General features: G+C 42.7%; 1 protein-coding gene across 2 annotated transcripts in view; it reads right to left on the reverse strand.

The window, feature by feature from the left end:
* Positions 1 to 16,199: 16,199 nt before the first annotated feature.
* meis1b (Meis homeobox 1 b) overlaps positions 16,200 to 22,400 on the reverse strand; it is a 77,697-nt gene continuing 71,496 nt past the window's right edge. The window contains exons 12-13 of one of the 2 annotated variants that reach the window (XM_062519259.1): positions 22,077 to 22,173; positions 17,552 to 17,690 (exon numbers count right to left, since the gene is read on the reverse strand). In XM_062519259.1, coding sequence (XP_062375243.1) covers positions 22,115 to 22,173 — 59 coding nt within the window. In that variant the 3' untranslated portion in view covers positions 17,552 to 17,690; positions 22,077 to 22,114. Of the gene's footprint in view, positions 17,691 to 22,076; positions 22,174 to 22,400 lie in introns of both variants that reach the window. The other variant, XM_062519258.1, reaches the window with a different exon arrangement.

Genomic DNA, 22,400 nt, shown 5'->3' on the forward strand with positions numbered 1-22,400 from the left:
ATGGTATTGTTATTCCTCAGACGTTTTTCGGCGTCCTCCAGAGCCTAGTATGGCAAATAAACTCTCGCTCACATTATTTGATCACCAGGTTTGTGAAATGGCTTGTGAAATGATCACGTCTTATGGTTTTACAAACCTGTCGTTCTCCGAAGAGATTGAATCACTTGTGCACAAAATAAGAGGTTAGGTGTAATATACATATTTATAAATAAATATATATATATTTATTAGCACGGTGTAATGTACACTCGATAAGCAAAACATATGCAGTCACACATGTTGAAAGACTGATATTGAAGAATTTTGCTTTAAGCAAAAATGGTCTTTCGCTCGTGTCAAAGACAAGCATTATACCTAAGAATAATATGAGGTTTTGCTCTAATTCAATAGTGTGTGTATATAGGACCGGTGCTGAAAGAATCTGGTGAATTTATCCACTGCTTCTCCCAATGAAGATGCATAGTATGTGTTCCTTGGAGCAGTGGGCAGTGGGTCTGGGGCCGTGCGTGGAACATGTGTTTTTTATTAACGGCCGGGTTTTACAGTGAAGCCGCACAAAGACCAGGGAGAGAGAGAGAGAGAGAGAGGGGGGGGGGGGGAGGGAGGAGGGGTGGGGGGGCTGAGTAGGTGAGTTTCATCTCTTGATGAGGCGTGGGGTCCTGACAGGGTCACCGTCTGTGGCACAACATCCCCAGCACCAGCACCCTCTGTGCTCCACGTGGTGCATGCGCGCGCGCACACACACACACACACACACACACACACACACACACGCGCATACACGCACACACACATGCACACACACACACACACGCACGCACACACAGTCACACACGCATACACACACACACACGCACACACTCACAGACTCCTTTCCACCCTCCCACTCTTTTTCTCTCAAATTCCCAATGTGTTTAACTACCCACTATGCACACACACACACACACACACACACACTCACACACAGCCTTATCGCACTGAAGAGCTGGAGGAGAGGGCTCAGCAGGAAACAGTGGAGGCGCGCAGCACAGGGGTCTCGGCGGTGCATCCTCCCTGTAGTTAGTGATTCATGGGCCTCTGAGGCACTCCCTGCGCCGGCCGGCAGATTCTCCTGGATCCCCCCTTATTTATTTAATTCCATCTCCATCTTTTTTTCCCCTTTCTTTCTTTCTTTTTTTTTTTTGTGTGTGTGTGGGGGGGGTGCTGTATTTTGAAAAGTTATTTTATTGGTTTTGTCTGAGGATGCACATGAGGAATGGAGCGACTGGCAGGTGCGGGCTGAGCGGTGTTAGCGCTTATTGTTTTTATTTTTTTTATTTGTGTGTGTGTGTGTGTGTGTGTGTGTGTGTGTGTGTGTGTGTGTGTGTGTGTGTATTTATGATTTTCTTTTGTCTCACGTGGAGGCGTCTCGTTTGTTGGTGGTTGCAGAATGAATTACCCAGGAGTTACCCAGGTGCAGCTATCGGATGTCCATGCCAGCTCTGTCCCACCATTAGGGGCTGGTTTTGTGAAATGAAAATAAGCAAACAAATAAACAGGTAAACAAACACAACAACAACGTGCTGCTATTTTTTATTATTATTATTGACCCAGTGAGCCTCCACCTCCATTCCTTCAGCTTCTGAATGTAATGGGAAAATGATCATCGTAGTGATTTGGCTGTGGGGGGGAAAAAAGAGAGGGAGAGAGCAATGAGGGGGGAGGTGGAGATGGAGGGATGGAGGGAGGGGTGGAGTGTGTTCTGGCAAGATTTTGTCCAAAGCAGGTGCCAGCAGAGTACTAATAAATGAAGCCAGACGCAAATAGCTGGCTTTTTCACTCAAGGTAATCTCTTTTGGCCATGTTCATCCAATGCCACCCCTGTGCTGCTTTGGCTTTCAGAGCGCATCTCGGCCGCCATGCTCTCTCTATGTAGCGATGACACATTTCATTAAGTGTACCTTCCCTCATCTGTTCATTATTGCCATCCTCATCATGACGACTATCTTCCTCTTCGTCATCAGATATCATCGTCTTCCTCGCTGAGTTTTCTCTTCTAAGGGCTCCTTTCACTCCTCTCACTCACCTTACTGTCTCTTCTTCCCCTCCCACTCACTCTTTCTTTCTGTGACCTGTTCTTTCCCCACCTCTCTCTCTCTCTCTCTCTCTCTCTCTCAGGCCTCGATGCGAGCCAGTTGGGACTTAATCAAAACCAGATGGACATGGTGTAGAAATTGTCCAAAAAGGTCTGAGAACGTGGGGTGCTGTCAGGCCTGGGGAGAGGGTGGAATTCTTCAGTAATAAAACAGGGATTTATCACCCCTCTACCACAGTCATAGCCCCTTGTTGCTCACATCCATGATAACAAAACGCTCGCATTCGGATGGCAAACGCGAAAGGGTGACGCAGATCAGTCTCTCTCTCTCTCTCGACCGGGACGAAAAAAAAGGAGAGGAAAAACCAACAACACGTCTCACGATGAGGCCGCAGCCACGCAAATGGTGTGCGGAGACAGAACGTTTAGGCTTAAGGTCTTTCTCGTCCCCTACTGTGTCAAATGAACCTGCTAGAATAGCTGCTTTTCACAATAGGCTGTGTAATTGAAACCAGAATGTGGAGGATTTGATAAATTGCTTGACCCTGAAGGAATGTTAAAGCCATAAATTTTCAAGTGCATTTTGGCTGAGTGTTTGGGGTAAATGCATTCGTCTTTTGTGTGGGTACGTGTATGTATGAGCCTTTTTACATTTTTAAAGAAATTCTTTAAATAATAATAATGTTTTTGTGCCACATAAAATCGAGCAGAGTGACCATACATGCAGGCTCACATACTGGTAAACACTGACTCTGTGGGGTTTTTCCTGGGCATCTTCCCTGTCTGAGATCAAAAAGACTGTAAATCTTCCACACTGTATGCAGTTACCTGGCGTCCATGCTGGTTTCCATTAGAGAGCCTTAAAGAGTCCTTCCCCGGAGCATGAGGTGTGTGTCTGAGCGGGAGCAGAGGGGGAGCGTGAGGTGGCTTTTCTGTAGGATTTCCTCGCTGTTTATTTGCTGCCTCTCAGTCACAGCACTAAGTAGATGTAAAATCATGGACTACTACTCTATGCATCACCACCTATACCATACTTAAAGACAGCGAATATGAATACAAAATATCCATATATGACAAAGGTTATTTTTCTAGATTACATTCTGTCACTCAAAACATATACATACACATAAATACTTTATTATTATTATTATTATCATCATTATCATCATCCTAATGAAAACTAGTAGTAGTGATGGCTGTGAAAGCAGACTATTAGCAAAAGTAGTAGCACTACTAATAGTAGTGCCAGTTATTAGCATAGCAGTTATCAGTCATACCAGCAGTAGCAGTATTTGTTGCTGTGATCACTGTGATGTGATAATGCATGTGATGGGGTATTACATCCAGTATCCCATCTAAGGAGATGAGTAAACATGTCCAGGTATTTACACTGAGGTCAAACCCTATGGAATGCATGCTCTCCATAAGTACTGCCGCCACACAGGGTTCAGGAGGCCTGGATCTGCCACGGCTCAAATATGTAAAGCCCTCCTCTGTCCACATTTGGGGCACTATGAGGTCAATACAATGTAAACAGAGCTAGCAGCAGGATTTATGATGTTTGCCACAGCTGAAATGAGAGGCCTGCATTCTTTCACAATCATAATTGCTTTTTGCAGCTTTTCAATCACTGAGCCTTTATGCATTGTATCTCTAAGTCGTTCTTTTTTCATTCACATTGTTTTTTTTATTTTTTATATATATAGCAAAATTGACAACAAACAATGTAAAGCATTTGTTCGCTACCTCTATCCACTTCACTTTAACTCTATTTTTTCCCTCAAATGAAAGGCAGGCTTTTCTCTATGGAAGAGGTTGGGGTTTGAGTCGTTGGCATGGACTCGGTAAGAAAGCATTGCCACACATGAGAATCTGACAGCGAATTCATACCACGCGGGGTTCTCACTTGTTGACAGTTGTTACCTGGGCCCTGGCAGGCCCCTGACTGTGGGGATAAAATGAGCTCTATCATGGGCCAGACGCATAAATATTTCCCTTTCTATTTTCCAAAATAGCTTTTAATTTAACAAGTTTTACGGCCATAATATTAAGTGCATATGTTTAACAAGACGCGGCGGTGGCCTCTGAGTCACCCCGAGCTTTGCTGCTTTTTTTTTTCTTTACCTCTGAGGAGAGGAAGGGGGGACATGTTAAAGCATTGCTTCTTAGAAGCCCTTAAATACATACACCCACACAGAGGCACATACACATAAACGTTCATACACATGCGCATACAAGTCTCACATACATGCGGATAGACACACGCACGCACGCACGCACACACACACACACACACACACACACTAACTTATGTCCACTCCCACACACTTCAGCGCATACCCCTGGCCTCTTGCTCTGTGAAATGGCTGCTTGGAGAGCTCAGCTCTGGGACAGTTCCACCCACCAGGCACTTGGGGTGATTTCACGTCTCTGTCCCCTGTCCCACAGGATCCTCCAGACCTCTTTTTCAATTACTATGTAAAACTCCGGTGACAGACAGTAAGGGAGTCCACTCCGCAAGAGTATAAAAAAGTGATTGCCTGATTTCAGACTGACATATATTTTAGTTGCCATGTAATGATCAACACAACTCTGTTTATATGGTTTCCTTGTGGTCAGGGACTCTGATCAGCTTTCTGCAGGAAGCTGCCTTAGCATGAGTTACAACAAGACACTGCAAGAGCTTTGAATGTTGCCATATATTATGGAACTGATGCTACAGATTGAATAAAATGTGGTAAAAAAATGGGGTCAGGCTATAGGGAGAACGAATGGAGAGACAGGGTAGAGGTTTGTGAAGGGGGAGGGAGGACGGGGGGATAACATGGTCTGAGTCAGTCATAGAGTGCAAGTGCTATACAGCGACCCCCCCCCCCCCAAAGCCATGTCCGAACCCCACCCCGAGGGACAAATTGATGTCAAGTTGTGCTGCCTGTCAGGATTAAGTGTCTGTTTGCTTTCTGTTCACATGTGGTTTCGGGACAAAACATCTCGAGCCCCCTCACTTCCAAACAAAACCTCTCAAGTTGCTCACGTTAAAAAAATGGATGGTGAGAAAGAGAAGAGAAAAAACACTTTAATCTCTACCTCTAATCTGGACGCTCAAATTGTGGAGAGAGAGAGAGAGAGAGGGTGGGCTCTGCTTTCTCTTTCTTTTTTGACCCTCTTGGGCCTCCATTTAAAGGCATGTTTGATTTGGGCTCTTTTGGTGGCTTCCCTCAAAAGGACATTATCTGTGCCCTCATCTAGCCCGGCTACTCTTGCCTCTCTCTGTGGCAGCAGGATAGCCTACTCCAGTACAGGTCTATTCCACTTGACAAGACACAGGATCCACAGCAATCAAGCCTGAATCATTTACAGCTGTACAAATATACAAGTTGCATAATGTTTGCATAATTGGGCACTAAAAACAAACAGATTAGCCTAAGCTTTGTAATCACTGATGGTCATGTGATAAACAGACAAATCCATTGAGAATTTCTATATCTGAAGTTAATTGTCACTGTGCACACTGAATTAAACAGTTTAAGACTAATCTCTTGGTATATGTAAAGAAAGACATATGATAAATTTCATTTAACATCTGCTTTGAGTGTGCAGCAGTTAAATACTATAACATCAATTCATCGCACGCTCCCGTTGAAACACTATGAAATTGGAATTGAAATGGGATACCAACGTGTGAGCTACATTACACATGAAGCATCAACTGCAGTGGGATGGTGTGGCCAAAACAATGGCACATAGCCAAGGAAAAGAAATGGCATGTTCACTCCGTGCACACAAAAACACAGATGCTAAAGAATATATCAGCAAAACATACAAATTCATCAAATAAAATGTACCATTCCAAAAATGTGTAATTTCACAAATCATCCTTGTCTTGAAAATCCCTGGCACGTGGTGAGGTGACAGCGAGAGACAACAATGTTGTTTGTTGTGCAGACATAAACACTGACTTGTACATAGCGGTAGTTCAGGACTTGGCTACAGCTCCTTTTTTAAATATACACTAAGTACTGCAGGGTGTGGAAAAGCAAGGTCTTTTTTTACAAGAGAATGGGTGGTGAGCCATAGCAAGGGTGGGAGAAATTTAGAGAAATGCAATGTTAATGCAATGAATATCTTTTCAGATTCTATGAGATGGACTGTGACACCATTACTAATTAGTATCGTCATAAACTAAACCTCAAGTTGACATCACTGGTTGCAATGATGAACTCATATCCACGTTTGATGGCTGTTTGATGGAATTAATAAGAATGTACAGTAAGAAATACTTGATGAACTTGTTAGATGACATTGAAGTGGAAAACTCTGCAACCTGTCACCAGTTCTTGAGGCACGCTTTGGCAAACATCCTTGGCAAACAGTTACAACACAAGTAACACATGTTAATATGCTAGTGATTAATGGCTTGGGTGAAGCTTTCTACAGAGGTGAGAGTGTGTTAAAATCATACCGCAGAGAATGCCGACTCTAGCTCTTCTATCTCACCACCGCATAGTGTACGATTTATGCAGGATGGCAAAGTGTCACTTTTTGGACTTGGCTCAAAACCTGACATTGTGGCTGTGACTCACAGCACTGCAATATATAGACTACCTGGGAGACCGTGTACAAACAGGCAGACAGCAAGCAGACAGATATGAATAGCATTAGAGATGATAGGCACAAAAACCTGCTTAGCCAGATGGTTGGTCAAATTTATGTCCTGGGTTTTAAATTACGCATAGCATTAGCTATGCTAAATTGCAAGTAAATACATTCAGTGCAAAGTAACTTTTGCATAAAATGGCTCATCATTCACATACAGTACAGTATAGTATAGTAAGCCTACAATGAGTCAGCAACACAATGGACTATTTCTATTAACAGAAAGTGTGCTCTACAATGAATTAATCCTCAGAGAACATATCATTTCCACATACACTTCAAACCGGTCCCATCTACACACCGTCTGATTAAACATGATTGAAATGTTTGATAATAAAGCCCTTTATATCTAAGCCCCGCTTCCCGATCCACCCGTCCCGTCCCCCCCAAGACAGCTTTTTCACTTGGACCCTCTGAAGGTGCCACTCAGGTTCCCCTTGCATTTAAGTGCTTATTATTTACCTTGAAATTGTGTTTCGGTCATTGACATCCCATTTAGAGCTTCTGACCTTGCTTACACAAACCCTAATAAATTAAAAAGTGTTTTAGTGGCTAGCACTAACATTCTCGAACTTAATCCATCACAGGTAATAACAATAGCCAGTCTCCGGCACTCTGAAAGCTGCTAAAAGCTTTTTATGTTAAATGTGTGGCCTCATCTGAAGTAAAGTGCACCTTAGGGGTGTCGGCCTTATCAGATGTAACAGCTTCCTTTAAATCTAAGTGGACGGGGATTTATCTGCACGTAAACAGTCACTGAGCCCTGTGATGGCAGTGGTACATCTTTGATTTGTCTAAAATATTTGGGCATTTTGTTTCAAACAATCCTTCGCCTGCCTGCTTGAATGAGATTCATCTGGGTCCTTGTTGTTCTTCGGTTGTGCTGTTGTGCTGGCTTGGTTGCTGACTGGGGTTGAGACAGCCAACAGTTTGTCTTCTGACTCTGTTTCCTCTTGCTCAACATTTGAAAAACAGTCCTGGGAACTTATTCAATATATCACAGCTCGGACAAATGATGTCTTCATTGAAGTGGAGTGGAGTCTTGTATAACATTGTGCTGACCACATCAGCTATTTGCATGACAAGACCTGTCTGCACACTTGTTTTCTGTGGGGAGTTGTGCAGTGAGTTGCTTTCGCTTCCAAAATAATCAGAGCAAATAGAGGCTTAAAAAAAACCAAAAAAACAATAGTGTTCCACACAGACCAGTTGTACACAGACAATACCTTTCACAGCAGTTCATAAGAAACATGCATACAATTATTTTCTGCTGCTAATTCGCCAATCTTGGAGCCTCAAATCATTAACTCAATGTCACACAATTCTATACAGCACAAATACATGGACAGATTCTTCATTTATGTCGGAGGTGTCCTTAGGGCAGTTGTCTGCCCGATCCAACTAACCACGTAGGACTGCTTTAAACTTAGCATTGATAAATGTCATCTATTTTTCTTTTTTAAAAAAAAAAAAAAAACCTAGCTACTCAGTGTCTTTAAAAAACTGGCTTGTGTTAAGAAGGAACTCATGCTTGATTCATGCTTGTTTTGTTTTGCATGGGACCCTGGAATCGCAATCACTTTACCCTCACAGGGCATCTCTATCTTTGGCAAGCATTATTCCAAAAGTACCTAACTACCATTCCCATGCGTTCAATCCGCCAGCTCCTCTGACAGACTGCAGTGCTTCTTATATACTGTCTGTGGACCATAAATCCCACTGCAGAAGCAAGCCGTGAGGTTTGTTCTGTGGAGCGTAGTTCAGGGTCTTGAGGAGTTCTCTCTTTTTTTGCCTGCTTTGTGTTGTTTGGTAACTAAATCTGCACAGGATGTCTGACATGAAAAACTGACCATCCCTGGGACACATGTTTGCAAGTCCGCACACACACATTCACTTGCAAAGTGATGAATATACAGATACCCCCCCTCCCCAAATACAAACACACACACACACACACACACACACACACACAGAGAGAGAGAGAGATGCAAGTGGGTATAAGACACTGCAGACACATTTGATATTTCAGATGTTATCTTTGACATGTCTGATCAAGTAATGCCTTAGTAGTCATACCCATAAGGTGCTCAGATCTATTGCACCAAGACTGTTTGGATTTCTTGTTCGTGTTTATTTTTTAAAACAACTGAAATAAATATATATATATGTTTTGAGTATTCAAAGACAAGTGAAACAGAATATGTTGGATAGACAGAGTAAAGAGAAGAAAAAGAGTGAGTGAGAGTTTAAATAGTGCGTAATCCATTTGGATGGTCATGATGTACTGTATGTAATGCCAGCCTTGTGTAAAGAAGGTAAACGCTAGGACCATGTGGCACCTCTGGACTATGTCCTCATACCTGCTACCCCTATTTCCTGTACAAACACTCCCTGAGTTTAATAGAACACCATTTCTCAACCATCCATGAACAGTGTCTGTGAACCAGACAGCTGTGGTAGACTCTCTTGCCGTTTATTTCGCTTTTATTCAATGTCTGTGTGTGTGTGTGTGTGTGTGTGTGTGTGTGTGTGTGTGTGTGTGTGTGTGTGTGTGTGTGTGTGTGTGTGTGTGTATGTTTTAACATGTATTAGGCTACCTATTAACTTATAAGTATAAGTTAACTTATATCTAAACACTAACATGCTTACCATATTATATAGTAATGTGCATTTTGTTTTGTATTTTTAGAAATGGTGCAGAGCCTTCTTAGATCCACTACTAACAATGGCAAGCATCTATCACTGTTTGATTAACAAGCTTCCACGGGGGGTGTGAATGTGGAAACATGACTTGGGAAACTGACAAGGTGATACCGCATCTTGCTGACATTTCTTTAGCTCACCACTGTGTAGTTGATAAATATGCACATTTTGGCGGGTGTTCAGGACGGGTGTTACTTCACAAAATCACGGGTACGTTTGGTTTTACTCACGACAAAATATCACCTACAAACGGGTCTGGTGTTTAAATAAACAGCTGTTTCATTGCCAGCATTGCTCTGGCACGGGAATTTTCAAGGTGACCTTGCTGATAAAACAACAACAGGATCAGTAATAGCATACAGCGCTTTGGGTGTGCACTTTGTGTATACAAAAATGCGCTTTATAAATAAATGTGACTTGACTTGACTTGATACAGCTTACTAGTACTACTAATAAAGACATTTTGAAAAGCACTGCGGACTGTGATCCCTCCTGGGCGTGTGACAAACATGCGGCTGGATATCCGAGAATATTCGCAAATTAATTTAATCTGTCTAGTCTCATTGGACTACAAACATCAGGAAAAAATGCGACGTGCGTGTGAGTTTCAATTAACCCTAACAAAACGGCAAGCAACATTAACCTTCTGTAGATCTAACGCTCCACAGAAATCTCGAACTATTTTGAGGCGACTCCACTGGAATGTCCAAACAACGCACTCTACTGCTGTGCACTATTATGTTTCCTGATTCAGATTGAATGATTAACCTGCTAACAGCGTCAAAAGATTTTCTCTGCTAGACAATATAGGAAAACGACAGCCTTAATTCGTTCTCTTAGCTTCCATATGCCTAATTTGTATATAGCCTATTTTAAACTAATTTTATTTAAAAGGGAAAAAAATGCGCATTGTACTTCTACCAGAGAGGTGGGATATCTAGAAATTAAACGAATTACACCGATATGTTGTCTGGGTCAATGGTTTATCAATGCCTGGAATTTGCACCCTCAACTTATTTATCTCGAATGGTTATAGTATTTCAACCATTTGGTTGGAGTATAGGCTTATACAACCTCGATCCTTAATCCGCATTGCTTTCCCAAATATTTGCATCTAAAAATTATTTTCAGAAAATTTGTAGAAAGTTTTTTGTGCTCTGTGAAACTCCCTCGACTCCAACTAAATTATGTAAGCTAAAGATAAAGTATTGATGATGATGATGATGATGATGATGATGATGATGATGATGATGATAATAAAAATAATAGTATTAGTAATCATAATAATAATACTAATAATAATCTTGAATAGTCTTGCAACACGGTATTGTCAATCTAAAAAATAAACATATTTAGACATGTGTCAGTAGCATGCACACATATATGTCCATTTAAATATGTTTGCCATAACACACAAGTTGCACCTTGTAACTTGACATCGTTAACCGCAGGGGTCAAAAAGTCAATTATTTGCATACAATATTGCATGGTTTAATGTTCGCATGACCGCACCAGGGCCCTCAGAAGGCAGCACACTGCACAGACATATAGGCTACAAACACGTCTTATCATTTTACATTTCTTTAACTTGAGACTGCTGTCGCCCTTAATCTCACCTAAATCTCATAACTTGGAGAGTAGTCTGAGGGCCAGTGTATGAGCATAGAGAGCTGCGGTTTGGTTTCCCCTCTGACAACAGTTGCATCATAGTTCACTGTCAGGATCAAAGCGGCCGGTGAACATAAGTGGTTATTGTACTCGCGAAACGCAATCCTTCATAAGAGGAGAGAGAGGACAGGGAGATGCTGCTGAGTGCGTTTTGGCATTCAGTGGGGCTGTTTGGTATTATCAAAGCGAGCAGGTGGGGGTCGGGGAGCTCTCCCTGGGCCGCTCATTAAAGGCTAACACGGTGCCTATTATTGGATCGGATCTCACCAGGTGAGGAAGGGAGCCGGGCTGGCGTACCCTGGGCTGACATCCGAGGCTGCCTCACCGGCTCCTGTCCTTGGTCAGCCGCTACTAAGGTGACCTTGAGAGAGAGAGAGAGAGAGAGAGAGAGAGAGAGAGAGAGAGAGAGAGAGAGAGAGAGAGAGAGATGGATATGCTGTCAAGTACTGACAGATAGGTCGCTTGCAATGAAGCAAATCTTGCAACGTTGCACCATTCTCCAATCGTAAACTTCAGCAGGTAGCCTATCGCAAAAATGATCTTTTCATGCGCCAAAGTGTAAACATCAATGTTTGCTTGTTGCTGAAAAATTATAGGCTATATTGTCGGCTATTATTGGAAAATTATTCATCTTTAACACAGTAACTAGTGTCGGGCCTAGTAGACAATAACGAACTCTGACTTGTTACTGGTCGCCCCCAGAGTCGTGGTTTTAAATGACACGAGTGTATCCATGTTGGCTCCAGGAACTGACTGGTACATATCAGCTATTGCTGCCCTACTAGACGAGGTTTCAAAATGAAAACTGGACAAAAATGTCTATAGAACAAATTATTTCGTGATCAATATTGTCGTTGCAGTTTCAACTAAACTAAATATAGCCAGTTGTCATTTGTAGTTGTATTGACATATGCATGTAATTGTAGCAAACCCAAGTCACTTTCTTTATATCTATCTATCTATCTCTGCAACAACCTCATCTCTCGCTCTCTGTCTGCGTGTGTGTGTGTGTGTGTGTGTGTGTGTGTGTGTGTGTGTGTGTGTGTGTGTGTGTGTGTGTGTGTGTGTGTGTGTGTGTGTGTGTGTGTGTGTGTGTGTGTCCGCGCGCGCGCGCGCGTGCGTGTGTGTGGAAACTATGTCGGCACTCTTCTTGTCTCGTCAGTTTGAGAGCTATGTATGCATTTGTTTGACAAGTGGCCTTTACCAACCTCAATGTGCGTGACATATGAAATACGATATAATGACTTCATTTTTCCAAGACCAGATCAAGTAAGCTGCTTGACGCATTTGAGTTAAACGCTGTCAAAGTCTCACTCCAAATTTCAAGATATATTTGTATTTAAATATCTAAACAAAAATAAAATAATGGAACGGGTGACTGTAATGTCCACCCATACAATTATTTTCTTGCAGCCCTAAGGCTAAGTATCTACCACTCTTGCCACTCTTACCACTCACTGTTGCGTAATGATAGCGCATTCTTTTTACTCAGTCGAAACAATGTGGTGAGGATCTACCCATCTACCCCCCCCCCCCCCCCCTCCTCTCGTTTACGCGCCCCTTCTCTCTCCAGTCTGTTATTTTACTGTTCTCTCACCGGGATTTGCAAAAGTTTTCCACCATTTATCGACGGACACCGGATCAAACGTTCTTTCACCTCAGTAAGAAAAGAAAATGAGTGCGTGTTGTATTAAATGGACAAACAGCAATCCAGCATCTCCTGACCCCGACATGCACGGCCCAGTACCATTGATCACCTCCCTTATGAGATAATGCAATTACAAACATCAATAAGGAGCTGCGAGGGGAATCATTATGTGGTGACAGTGATAAATGATAGAGCAGAAAATAGCGTGGTTCTCTCCAACAATCCTAGAGCCCAGGGGCTTTAAGGTCTGGGTTTAGTCGCCAAGGAAATAGATGACATCCAAAATGGACCTAATGCAGAGCTTAACAGTCCTCATCCTCCTCTTTCTCCAGCCGGAGTTTGCTTTCCTGTTCTTTTGTTTCACTACCAGCTGCCACATCACACGACGGTTAGGCTATGTGTTGTTTCTCGTTAGTATGACTGTCCCCCGTCTCTTTATTTACTTCAATCCAATTGATTTGTGTGTAGTTTAAGATTGTGATGCCTCATCAAAAATACAGTAGAATGTGCTCGAAAATCATTTCTGGTAATAATATCAACCGTGTGCTAAAGAATGGGCGGCTGTAGACTGTTGTCTAATCAAACACTGTCCTACTGCTGTCTGTCTGGCTTCTGGTGATTATAAGTGGGTTTAACCGTGTCCATTTTTTTTACTGTTAGTGATGTGTGCCCATCTCAGTAGCCTAATTATCTTACATAGGAAAAGTGCGGGAAGTTTGTATTAGCAGCTGGGGGTTTGCCTAGTGCCTCTGTCCATTTTATTTGAATTGTTTAGGCCTATATAGCCTATATTAATAATAAAAACCCTTTACCCTACCTCAATAAACAGATATGTGGAATGAATAGGCTTCAACTAAAAATAAGTCTACTTTTAAATATATTTGTACATTAACTGCTTACCTTTTGATTAAATAGCCTAACACCAACATTACCAACAGCATGGTCAATTGCTTAGGCCTCAAAAAGGGACTACGATAGCTAGAGAAAACAAGACAATGCCCGAGTAAACATATTGTTTCAATTCCTGTAGCACTTTCTTCTTTCATAAACATAGGCCTTTGTAAAGTCATTTTGAGAGGTCCACTGTATCTTCCGGCAATAACGACCGAATGACGTGGGGCAACAATAACAAATAGGCTATAGGGCGAGGCGAAATGGCGAATGTCTGACTATACAGCCAATAATCACAATATTAGGCTAATAGGCAGAGCTACAGTTGGATCCCAGCAAAATGGCCCATTCACAAAGCTATTAATTGTATGACCTGACAGGGTAGGCTAAGTCAAGAGTTGTGTGAGCATCAGTGGGGGGTTATTTGGAAAGACTATTCTTCTTCGGCGTCAAATAAGTTATAAATGCGTTGCTGTCCAGAATCTCTGACCAGCAATAGTGTGAGAAGAGCTTCAGAACAGTGTGAACAACTTAAATATTATATAATAATGGGCGAAGAAATGGACAGAGCTGGGGAAAAATTGTGTGAGAATCGGCTATAAAATAGAAATGCGAGATTAGGCATGGACTATACGTAGAAAGAAAAACCTGAAATTACTGGTCTTAGATGTAGCCTTGCCATGAGAGAAGATCAACAATGGAAAGGGATATACAGTGTCTTTTCGTGGGGCTACATATAGCCTGCAATGAGAAAAAGGCCTATTTTACTCAGTGTAATGGCCCAATGAAACTATAAACCATGTTGGGGTAGATATCAGGTTACAAGCGGGGCATAAAACAACCAAAAATCAACATGTTAGGTGGTCTGTTAATGTAGTCTACCATGTCTATTGTAAGAAAATGTCTCGACAAAAAGTCCTTCTAAAATGTTCATAATTGTTTATTTATATAATTTAAACAATGGCGTAATAGAAATGTACTCCGCCTATTCGCTTTTTTGTCATAGAAACCTGTATGCCGCAATGGCTAGTTGTAGTAGTCGTCTACTGTAAATGAATCGGTGCACATTAGTCACTTTCAAATATGCTCCCTATCGGACAGTTTTCCACATCCCCTAAAGATGGCAGTCAAACATGGGATTTATCTCCGCCTGTCTCCAGAGCTCCGAATGGCGAGAGGCACAGGAATTCAAATCTGAGAAGGTTCAACCACTCAGCCATGGAAAAAGGGGCGCAATTAAAATGTCGCCAGGGTTTTAAGAATGGTGTTGCGTTAGTGTAAATAGCAGTCAGCAGGGCAAAGATAGTAAAACGACAACAGTCTTAGAAAAAGCAATATTGGCTACGATTCAGACACACTGAAAGGGAGGGTATTATGGATTTAGGCTATATGCATCTTGCCCAAACGCCAATAGACTCTCCGTAGTGTTGCTGTTTTCTTGAAGTCTCTCAAAAACACTTTCTTGTTTTAGAGAAAGAAACGTACTGGTGCAAGCCTTGGGGTTAGTTCACGTTTCAAGTTAACTTTCGCCTTCGGTCTTTCACTATAGACGTCTGTGACAGTCGGCTTGGGAGGACATCGGGCTACTTGCAGGCGTTCTTCTCGAAGCCATTGACTGTGTGCAATAAGGCGTGAGGGGGAACTAATCTTCCCATTTAAATGTTTCTGGCAATTTTATCTAAATGAATTTTAATGCTAAACGAGGGGCAATTCTGTGTTTCTATTCGTCCCCCACCCCTCACAGCCCTCATCTCCCCTCTCTTCGCCATTTATGTGGAAGAATGCTAGCACAATGCGCGGATTTGTTGCGCTTAGTCTTTGCCCAGAAGACGTGGGGGAAGGAGAGTACAGTTTATGCAGACCTCCTCTCATACGTCAGGCAAAACCTGTTGGACTACAGTAGAATCCCATATAAACTCGATTCTAGTGAGGGGTCAGTCATTTCCACGTCGATATAAATTGCTTTACGCTGAAATCTACTCGGCTATGATAACACTGGCCTTGCTGAACACGTCCCCTCACAAGTTCTTGTGACTCCACAGGGATTCGCATAACCCCTCTTCTGAATAGCTTACCTCTTTGTTGCCGTTGCATCTGGCAGCCTTTTATAGCTTTTAAACTCATATTATGTCAAATTCAAAGACAACGCAGCATATAATGCGTAAAAAAGATCACGTTAGCTCATTTATGAAAGCTCTTCAGCCTCAACCTAAAAGAGCAAGCCCATAGACAAAATGTGCCAAAGGAGCCCAATAGCTTATTTAACTGTAGCCTACTCTGAATATTTCAAATGGTTACATATGTATTGTAATTTGAGGTACACATTTGAAGTATTTTCTTCTAATCTTCTGTTTTAAACATACTGTGGTCTATTTGTTGACCAGTTCTGTCTAATTGTATAACTTATAACAGCTTTGTATGAAGATGATACTGACTACAATAGCACTTAGTAGTTATTGTTAATAGTTCTGTGAGTAAAGGGAAAACATCCAAAGTGTGTAACACAACATTCGAGTTTATCTCAAGGTAGGCAAATAAAACAACTAGTGACATTACAGCTCATATTTGTTTTCACTCTTTTTATACACAAAATTTATTCATTTACAATGTACACATAAAGTTTCCACGGTACCACTGGGAAAGAGCATGTATGATTGATGTCATACAAAAAGATCAGCTCATTTTCAGTACGTATAGGTGGCAGTTGTTCCAGCTAATCCATTCTTGAATAGCTGTTATGACAATTGGATATCCACTTAGAAAGATACTTACACACACCCACAGTTTCATGCACTCTCTCAGCTTCAACACATGCGCGCGCACGCACGCACACACACACACACACACACACACACACACACACACACACACACACACACACACACACACACGCACGCACGCACACACTTTTTGCACTGTCATCTTCCATCAACAATTCCTGCTGAACATCTGGTAAGGCCAATTCAACTGGTGAACACATGAATTAGGTATGCAAATTCAAGCCCTGTGTGACGACAGAGACTGAAGACATTGAAGAAATCCTGAGCATTCAGTCGTCATTCAGGAGTAGCTGACCCAACAGCTCATAGATGTATACCCAAGCATCTAAATGTGGCATCTTTAACAAACAAAAAAAAAAGTTTTAAAGAAAGGCCTGCCAAATGATTTTCAACGAATTTTTGATTTATTCACATACTTTTGTTTTTCTTTTTTTAAATGCAAGGTGATAGGGGTAGGAAGTCAGAGGTCTATGGAGATGGCACACACATAGTGTGGAAAGAAAAAAAGTTCACATCCTTTTTTAAAAAATCTATTAGAAACAACATAATATGCAGAACAATACGATAGCATTTACAATACTTAATTCCCAGTTCTCAGTTCTCTTGAGAGTCCAAAGCAATTTTACAACAGTATACAATATGTCCTCCTCCCTCCCTCTAGGAGTTGATATAGTAATAATTTCAATCTCTCTCTTTCTCTTCTTTTCTCTCTCTCAGTTTGAACCTATGCAAAGGGCACCTTGTGTTTCTAAGTGTCCCAAAGAGTGCAGACATTGGCCTTTCTCTCGGTCCGAATCTGTTGCCATGAGAAGAGCTCTTCAATCTCTGCAAGAAGTCAATATGTAATGGCGGGCCACATTTGCCCGATGGGAGTGGGTTGGGGTGGGGGGGTTGGAGTAGGGTGGGTAGGGGGGGACACACCAATGCATCACAGTTTAGCTTCTTTCAATCGCAACTTTTTTTGTTTTATAAGAATCCCTTAAAAACTACTGGGCGTGGATGTCCATGACAGGTCCCCCCATGGTGGGATCGCCAGGGTGGGGCACGGGGGGGCTGGGTGCAGACATGGGCATGACGGGATGTGGTGGTCCTCCGTGCATCAACATCGCTGGGTGGTGTGGGTGTCCAGGAATGTAGGAGTGCATAGGAGGCCCGTGTCGCAGCTGAGCAGAGTGGGGGGGCATCGGGGGGCCGCTGTAGCTCGGTTGAACCATGCCCATACCCACTGGAGCGCCATGAGACAGGTAATCCCCAAGCATGCCCTGCAGTCCTGGAGGAGGGTAAAGCAACACAGAGAGAGAGAGAGATGTGGATTAGTTCAGCTATTAACAAACCAAGTGCTACTTCAAATATAAATAACAGGTTACACAGAACAAAATCTTCTCCACAGGAATGATTCACAATTGAGGATTATCTTGTTTACTCTGTATTCAAGATCGAGATGATGACACAACCGGATGGACACACATTCACAGTTTTAAAGTGGCGTGCTGCTCTCAAAATGGATTTCCTTTTGTTAACGCTTGAATCCGAACACTGTGAGGTGGTTGGTTGGTGATATTAAAAATAACCTTCCCGAGCAAGCGAGCAGGCTTTCCTTTAATGAGTAAGTGGCGAGGACGACTGGCGCACATGTTCGGTGCATGGCTCGGTCTCTGGGGACCCTCTGCCTACTCCGAACAAGGCACTCTGCTCCCTCTTCCACAGGAGAGATGTGCTCACTGAAGGATCCATCAGGGCTCGGATGGGCCATAATCTAAAGGACCAATCCAACCAGAAGCCTGCCCTTCACTGAGGTCACCCTATTGTTTTTTTTTTGCTCAGTCCAGTCGTCTCTGTTAGTGGGGGGGCTTTTTAAGTTTTGTAGCTCTGTGAGGTAAGGGATCCTGAACGAGACTGTGAGTTTTGTTCCTAATCAGTGATCAACAGCCTCTTTTTTTTTTTTAAAGGCCTATTGCATTGTGCTTTGTGAGTCATGGCCATGTTGAAGGGCACGGACATTTTTGTGCATTGAATGACTTTCATGTTTGGCTGTTTATGCCCGTATTAGGAAAGGACGTCTGAACCCCTGGTTCTCTGAGAAACAATACCAGCAGCAGTTTGGTCAAAATTGTATGAGAAAATAGATACAATGCAAAAATTGCCTTCCAACTAAAAGAACTATGTTTAAATATGTGAGACCATGTTGTGCTTTGGGGCACAGAATTAAGTTGTATAAACATATATAAATGGCTTAATATTTTACATCATCTTGCGATTTCATTGTATGGAACACAGTGTGTTCTCCTATGAAGCACCAACAAGCAATTTAGCTCTTTATCCATCTTCTCCCTCCCATTACCGGAGCAGACACAACTAAACCTGCCTTAAGAACAGAAAGCCATTGTGCTCCAATTACAGGAGAGTGGGGTGTAACAGGCTAGGCCTTCACCTGTGGGCTCTCACCTCTGAGTGCACACATTCCACCAGCACATTGGAGGAGAAGAAAAAAAAAACACTTCACCATCATTAATGGGCACAAAAGTAGAGGAGGCACAAATGAGAGAGAGAGAGAAAGAGAGAGCGTGCACAGCGGTCATTAACAATTTCATTAACTAACGTTGTTCACCAGACGTTGTTCTCAAATGAACATGTGATTCTCTTGCCGTGCAGTGGTACAATAGCCGAGGTGAACCTATTGTGTGTCTTTCGATTTTTCAATCTTCCCTGATTTCAATCCTTGAACACATTGTTAACGAAAGCTGTGCAGATGAAACATCAATTCTATTGGGAGAGAGAGAGAGAGAGAGAGAGAGAGAGAGAGAGAGAGAGAGAGAGAGAGAGAGAAGAGGCAGGAGGGGGAAATGGAGTGCGTGGTTGAAAAGGCACACACTGCTAATACGTTTTTTCCCTTAATAAGCCAATCAATACATTGAGTTCCACTGCTTGGCCATTCCCAGCAGTACAGAGGGGGCAAATCAACAGGGGATATTTGCACAGACAATATGAGGGCTAAGTCCCCCTGGGCCTTGTTTTTTTCTGTTACTTAAAAGTAAAAGTTCACCCCCCAGCCTCCTCCCCAAAAGGGGAGATGTTGACCCTGCAAAAGGTTAACAAACTTGCGCCTAATAATTGGGAGGAATGAATTTGCAGACAAAGGCGAACTCCAGCAGGGCTCGGACTGCATAGGGTTAGCGGGTGAGTTGAGCTAAGCCTAGCACTAGCGTTTGGGGAAGCAATTGGAGTGGGGGTTGGGGGTGGGGGGTTGTGGTATGCCACCTATATGCCTGTAATTAATGCTCTCGCTGTGATCGCCATTGTCTGGGAAAAAACTTAAATTGCAATTTTTGCCCACCCTTGGCTAATTTTGTTGGAGGAGCAAAAAAATAGAGGGAGGAGGGGGGGAATTCCTCATGAAACAGTACTTCCAGTCAGCTATCAAAGGGTCTCCCGTCTTCTGCTTGAGTTGCTCAGTCTTATCTGTACTGACAGGTGTATTGTTTCCAAAAGCTATAAGCTCTATAATCGTCATGGGTAGAAAGCATAACGCTCTAACTAAGTAGATTTAATTGGCTTTGGTTTTAAGTAATGTTGCAGTGTTACTGCTAGAAACACCTTCATTTCAGGTCTTGAGGCTCCCCGGCAAATGACTGCTTAATTTAGCCTTAAGGAAAATTTCCCAACTAATGAAAATTGCTTATAAAATATAATGAACCCTTGCTCTCTTAATCAAATAAGATAACGTTTTTTTGTAATAACCTATTAATTTAATTGGTCATGAAGAATATAACACATCACTTACATTTAATTGACCTAGAAACTAAAGTAACAATATTTAAATTAGACAAGCCAGCAAATTCCAGCGATGAAGTCATAAAGACAGAGCATTGTCAGCCACCGCGACATATTTCTGTCACCCTCTACCTCTCTCTCTCTCTCTCTCTCTCTCTCTCTCTCGCCATCTCTCGCCTCCCTCTCCTCTTTCACTGTCTCTCCCTTCTCCCCTTGTACCCATCTCATCTAAGATTCCACACGCGGCCCAATTACGGAATTCAGCAAGCAAATTGAGTCTGCTTAAAGCAGGTTTCTGCCTAGTCTACTGGGAACCATGGCAGCTGCTGGAACGAGGCCGTTTGGACACAGGGAATCACTCTCCATGTTTAGACACACACACACACACACACACACACACACACGCACGCATGTACGTACGCACGCGCACACACACACACACACACACACACAAATAAAATACTCTCGAGCTATGAGGGGAAAAAAAAGAAAGGACAGCTAAAAGAAAAGAAAGAGGTAGCTGTCTTGAACATGGCAGCAAATGCAGCAACATTGCATGTGTGTGTGTGTATGTGTGTGCGTGTGTGTGTGAAAGGGAGAGAGAGAGCGAGAGAGAGAACACTGGTCAGCTGACGGTGGGAAGTATGAATATTTGCAGCTTCGCAGGCAGCCCATGCCCAGAAGCATTAATGATCTCTATTTTTGTATACTGAACAAGTCAAATCCATTTGTCACACTCCTTCTGATGGCATATTTAATTTGGATATAGTCAATTAGGCTGAGCTAAGCTCCCTACCCTGCTGAGCACACCTCCATTCTGGACTAGTTTATTTCCCCTTCCCTCCCCATCAGTAATCCCATTATGACAGCCTGACAAGGAGAAAAAAACAACAACAACAACCACCACATAGCAAGTAAATATCAATATCACAGCGTTAGAAAGCGCGCAGACACACACACACACACACACACACACACACACAGAGACTGGAACATGGTAACAGAAATGACGTCTTGAGTGCTGAAGTGTCTGTTTTTCACTGTGGTTGTGTAAGGGTAAGGCTGAAGGGGGGGTTTGGTACTGCTGCACAGGTTAGTGCATTAATGTAACTCATGCATCAACTGCGGTAAGGCAGATTTATGACACTTTGGGGACATGCACTTTCCTCTGCTTGCACTGCTGCAGACTGCTTACATTTTGCCAATCAGTCTGTTGCTATGGTAACATCCTGCTAACCCACCCCCTTACCCAAACCCCAGTCTCACCCCCCTCTCCCCTCCCCGTCACCAGCACCACCCCCTACACACCCTCCCTTTCCTTGTGCCACTCGCCCCCTCCCGTCTTCTACTCTCTCTCTCTCTCTCTCTCTGTCTCTCTCTCTCTCTTGCTCTTTCTCCAGCCCACACTCAGCCATGTTATTTCTTCTCTCTTTCTCCCATGTTACTCTATGCAATGTTTAGTCGAGTGGCCAGTAAATGTGTCAAAGTGAGGGGCAGGGAAAAAAAAGTCACACAAACACAAAGTACCTTATCATCAGAAACAAACACTACATGAAAGAAAGAATAAGAGAGAGGGAGAGAAAGAGAGAGAGAGAGGTGGAGGGATGGTCAAGATAGTATTTAGCCAAGAAAAACTGAGCTTTGTTTGAAAAACAGCAGAAAACATCACCAGAACGAAAGAGCAAAATCTGAAAAATTTTAGGAAAAAACACAAAAAAACACTTAATCCTTGATGAACGTAAGGAAAGGAGGAAAAAAAAAAACAAAGCAAAGGAAATGTGTCAACCCTGCTAGGGCTGAACCAGGACCAGTTATGAGTGAGCATGGTGAGCTTGGAAGCCCTTGTTATTGTTGTTGTTGTTGTTGTCTTGCTTTGTGTACTTACTTCCCCCTTTGCTTTGCGATTGGTTAACTAGAAGAAGGTTACATGTAGTGCCACTGTCCCTCCATGCCCATATTCATGCCCATTCCACTCATAGGCCCTAGAAGAAGAGAAACAAGGGAAAGAAGAACACCAGAAGATGAGAGAAAAAAAAAGACACCGACAGCTGAAGACACAGAGGCAGATGAGAATCAAAGGCACAATCCCACATTTTTTTTGAAAAAGCAGTAAAGGTCAGAGGCCCAAGCCGGACATTAAATATGAATCTCGTAAAAAAAAAAAAAAGATTACACCGAGATTAATAAGCGTAGGATGGAGAAGATGGTG

Source organism: Sardina pilchardus, chromosome 18, assembly GCF_963854185.1.
Source record: "Sardina pilchardus chromosome 18, fSarPil1.1, whole genome shotgun sequence".
Classification (NCBI taxonomy): Eukaryota; Metazoa; Chordata; class Actinopteri; order Clupeiformes; family Clupeidae; genus Sardina; species Sardina pilchardus.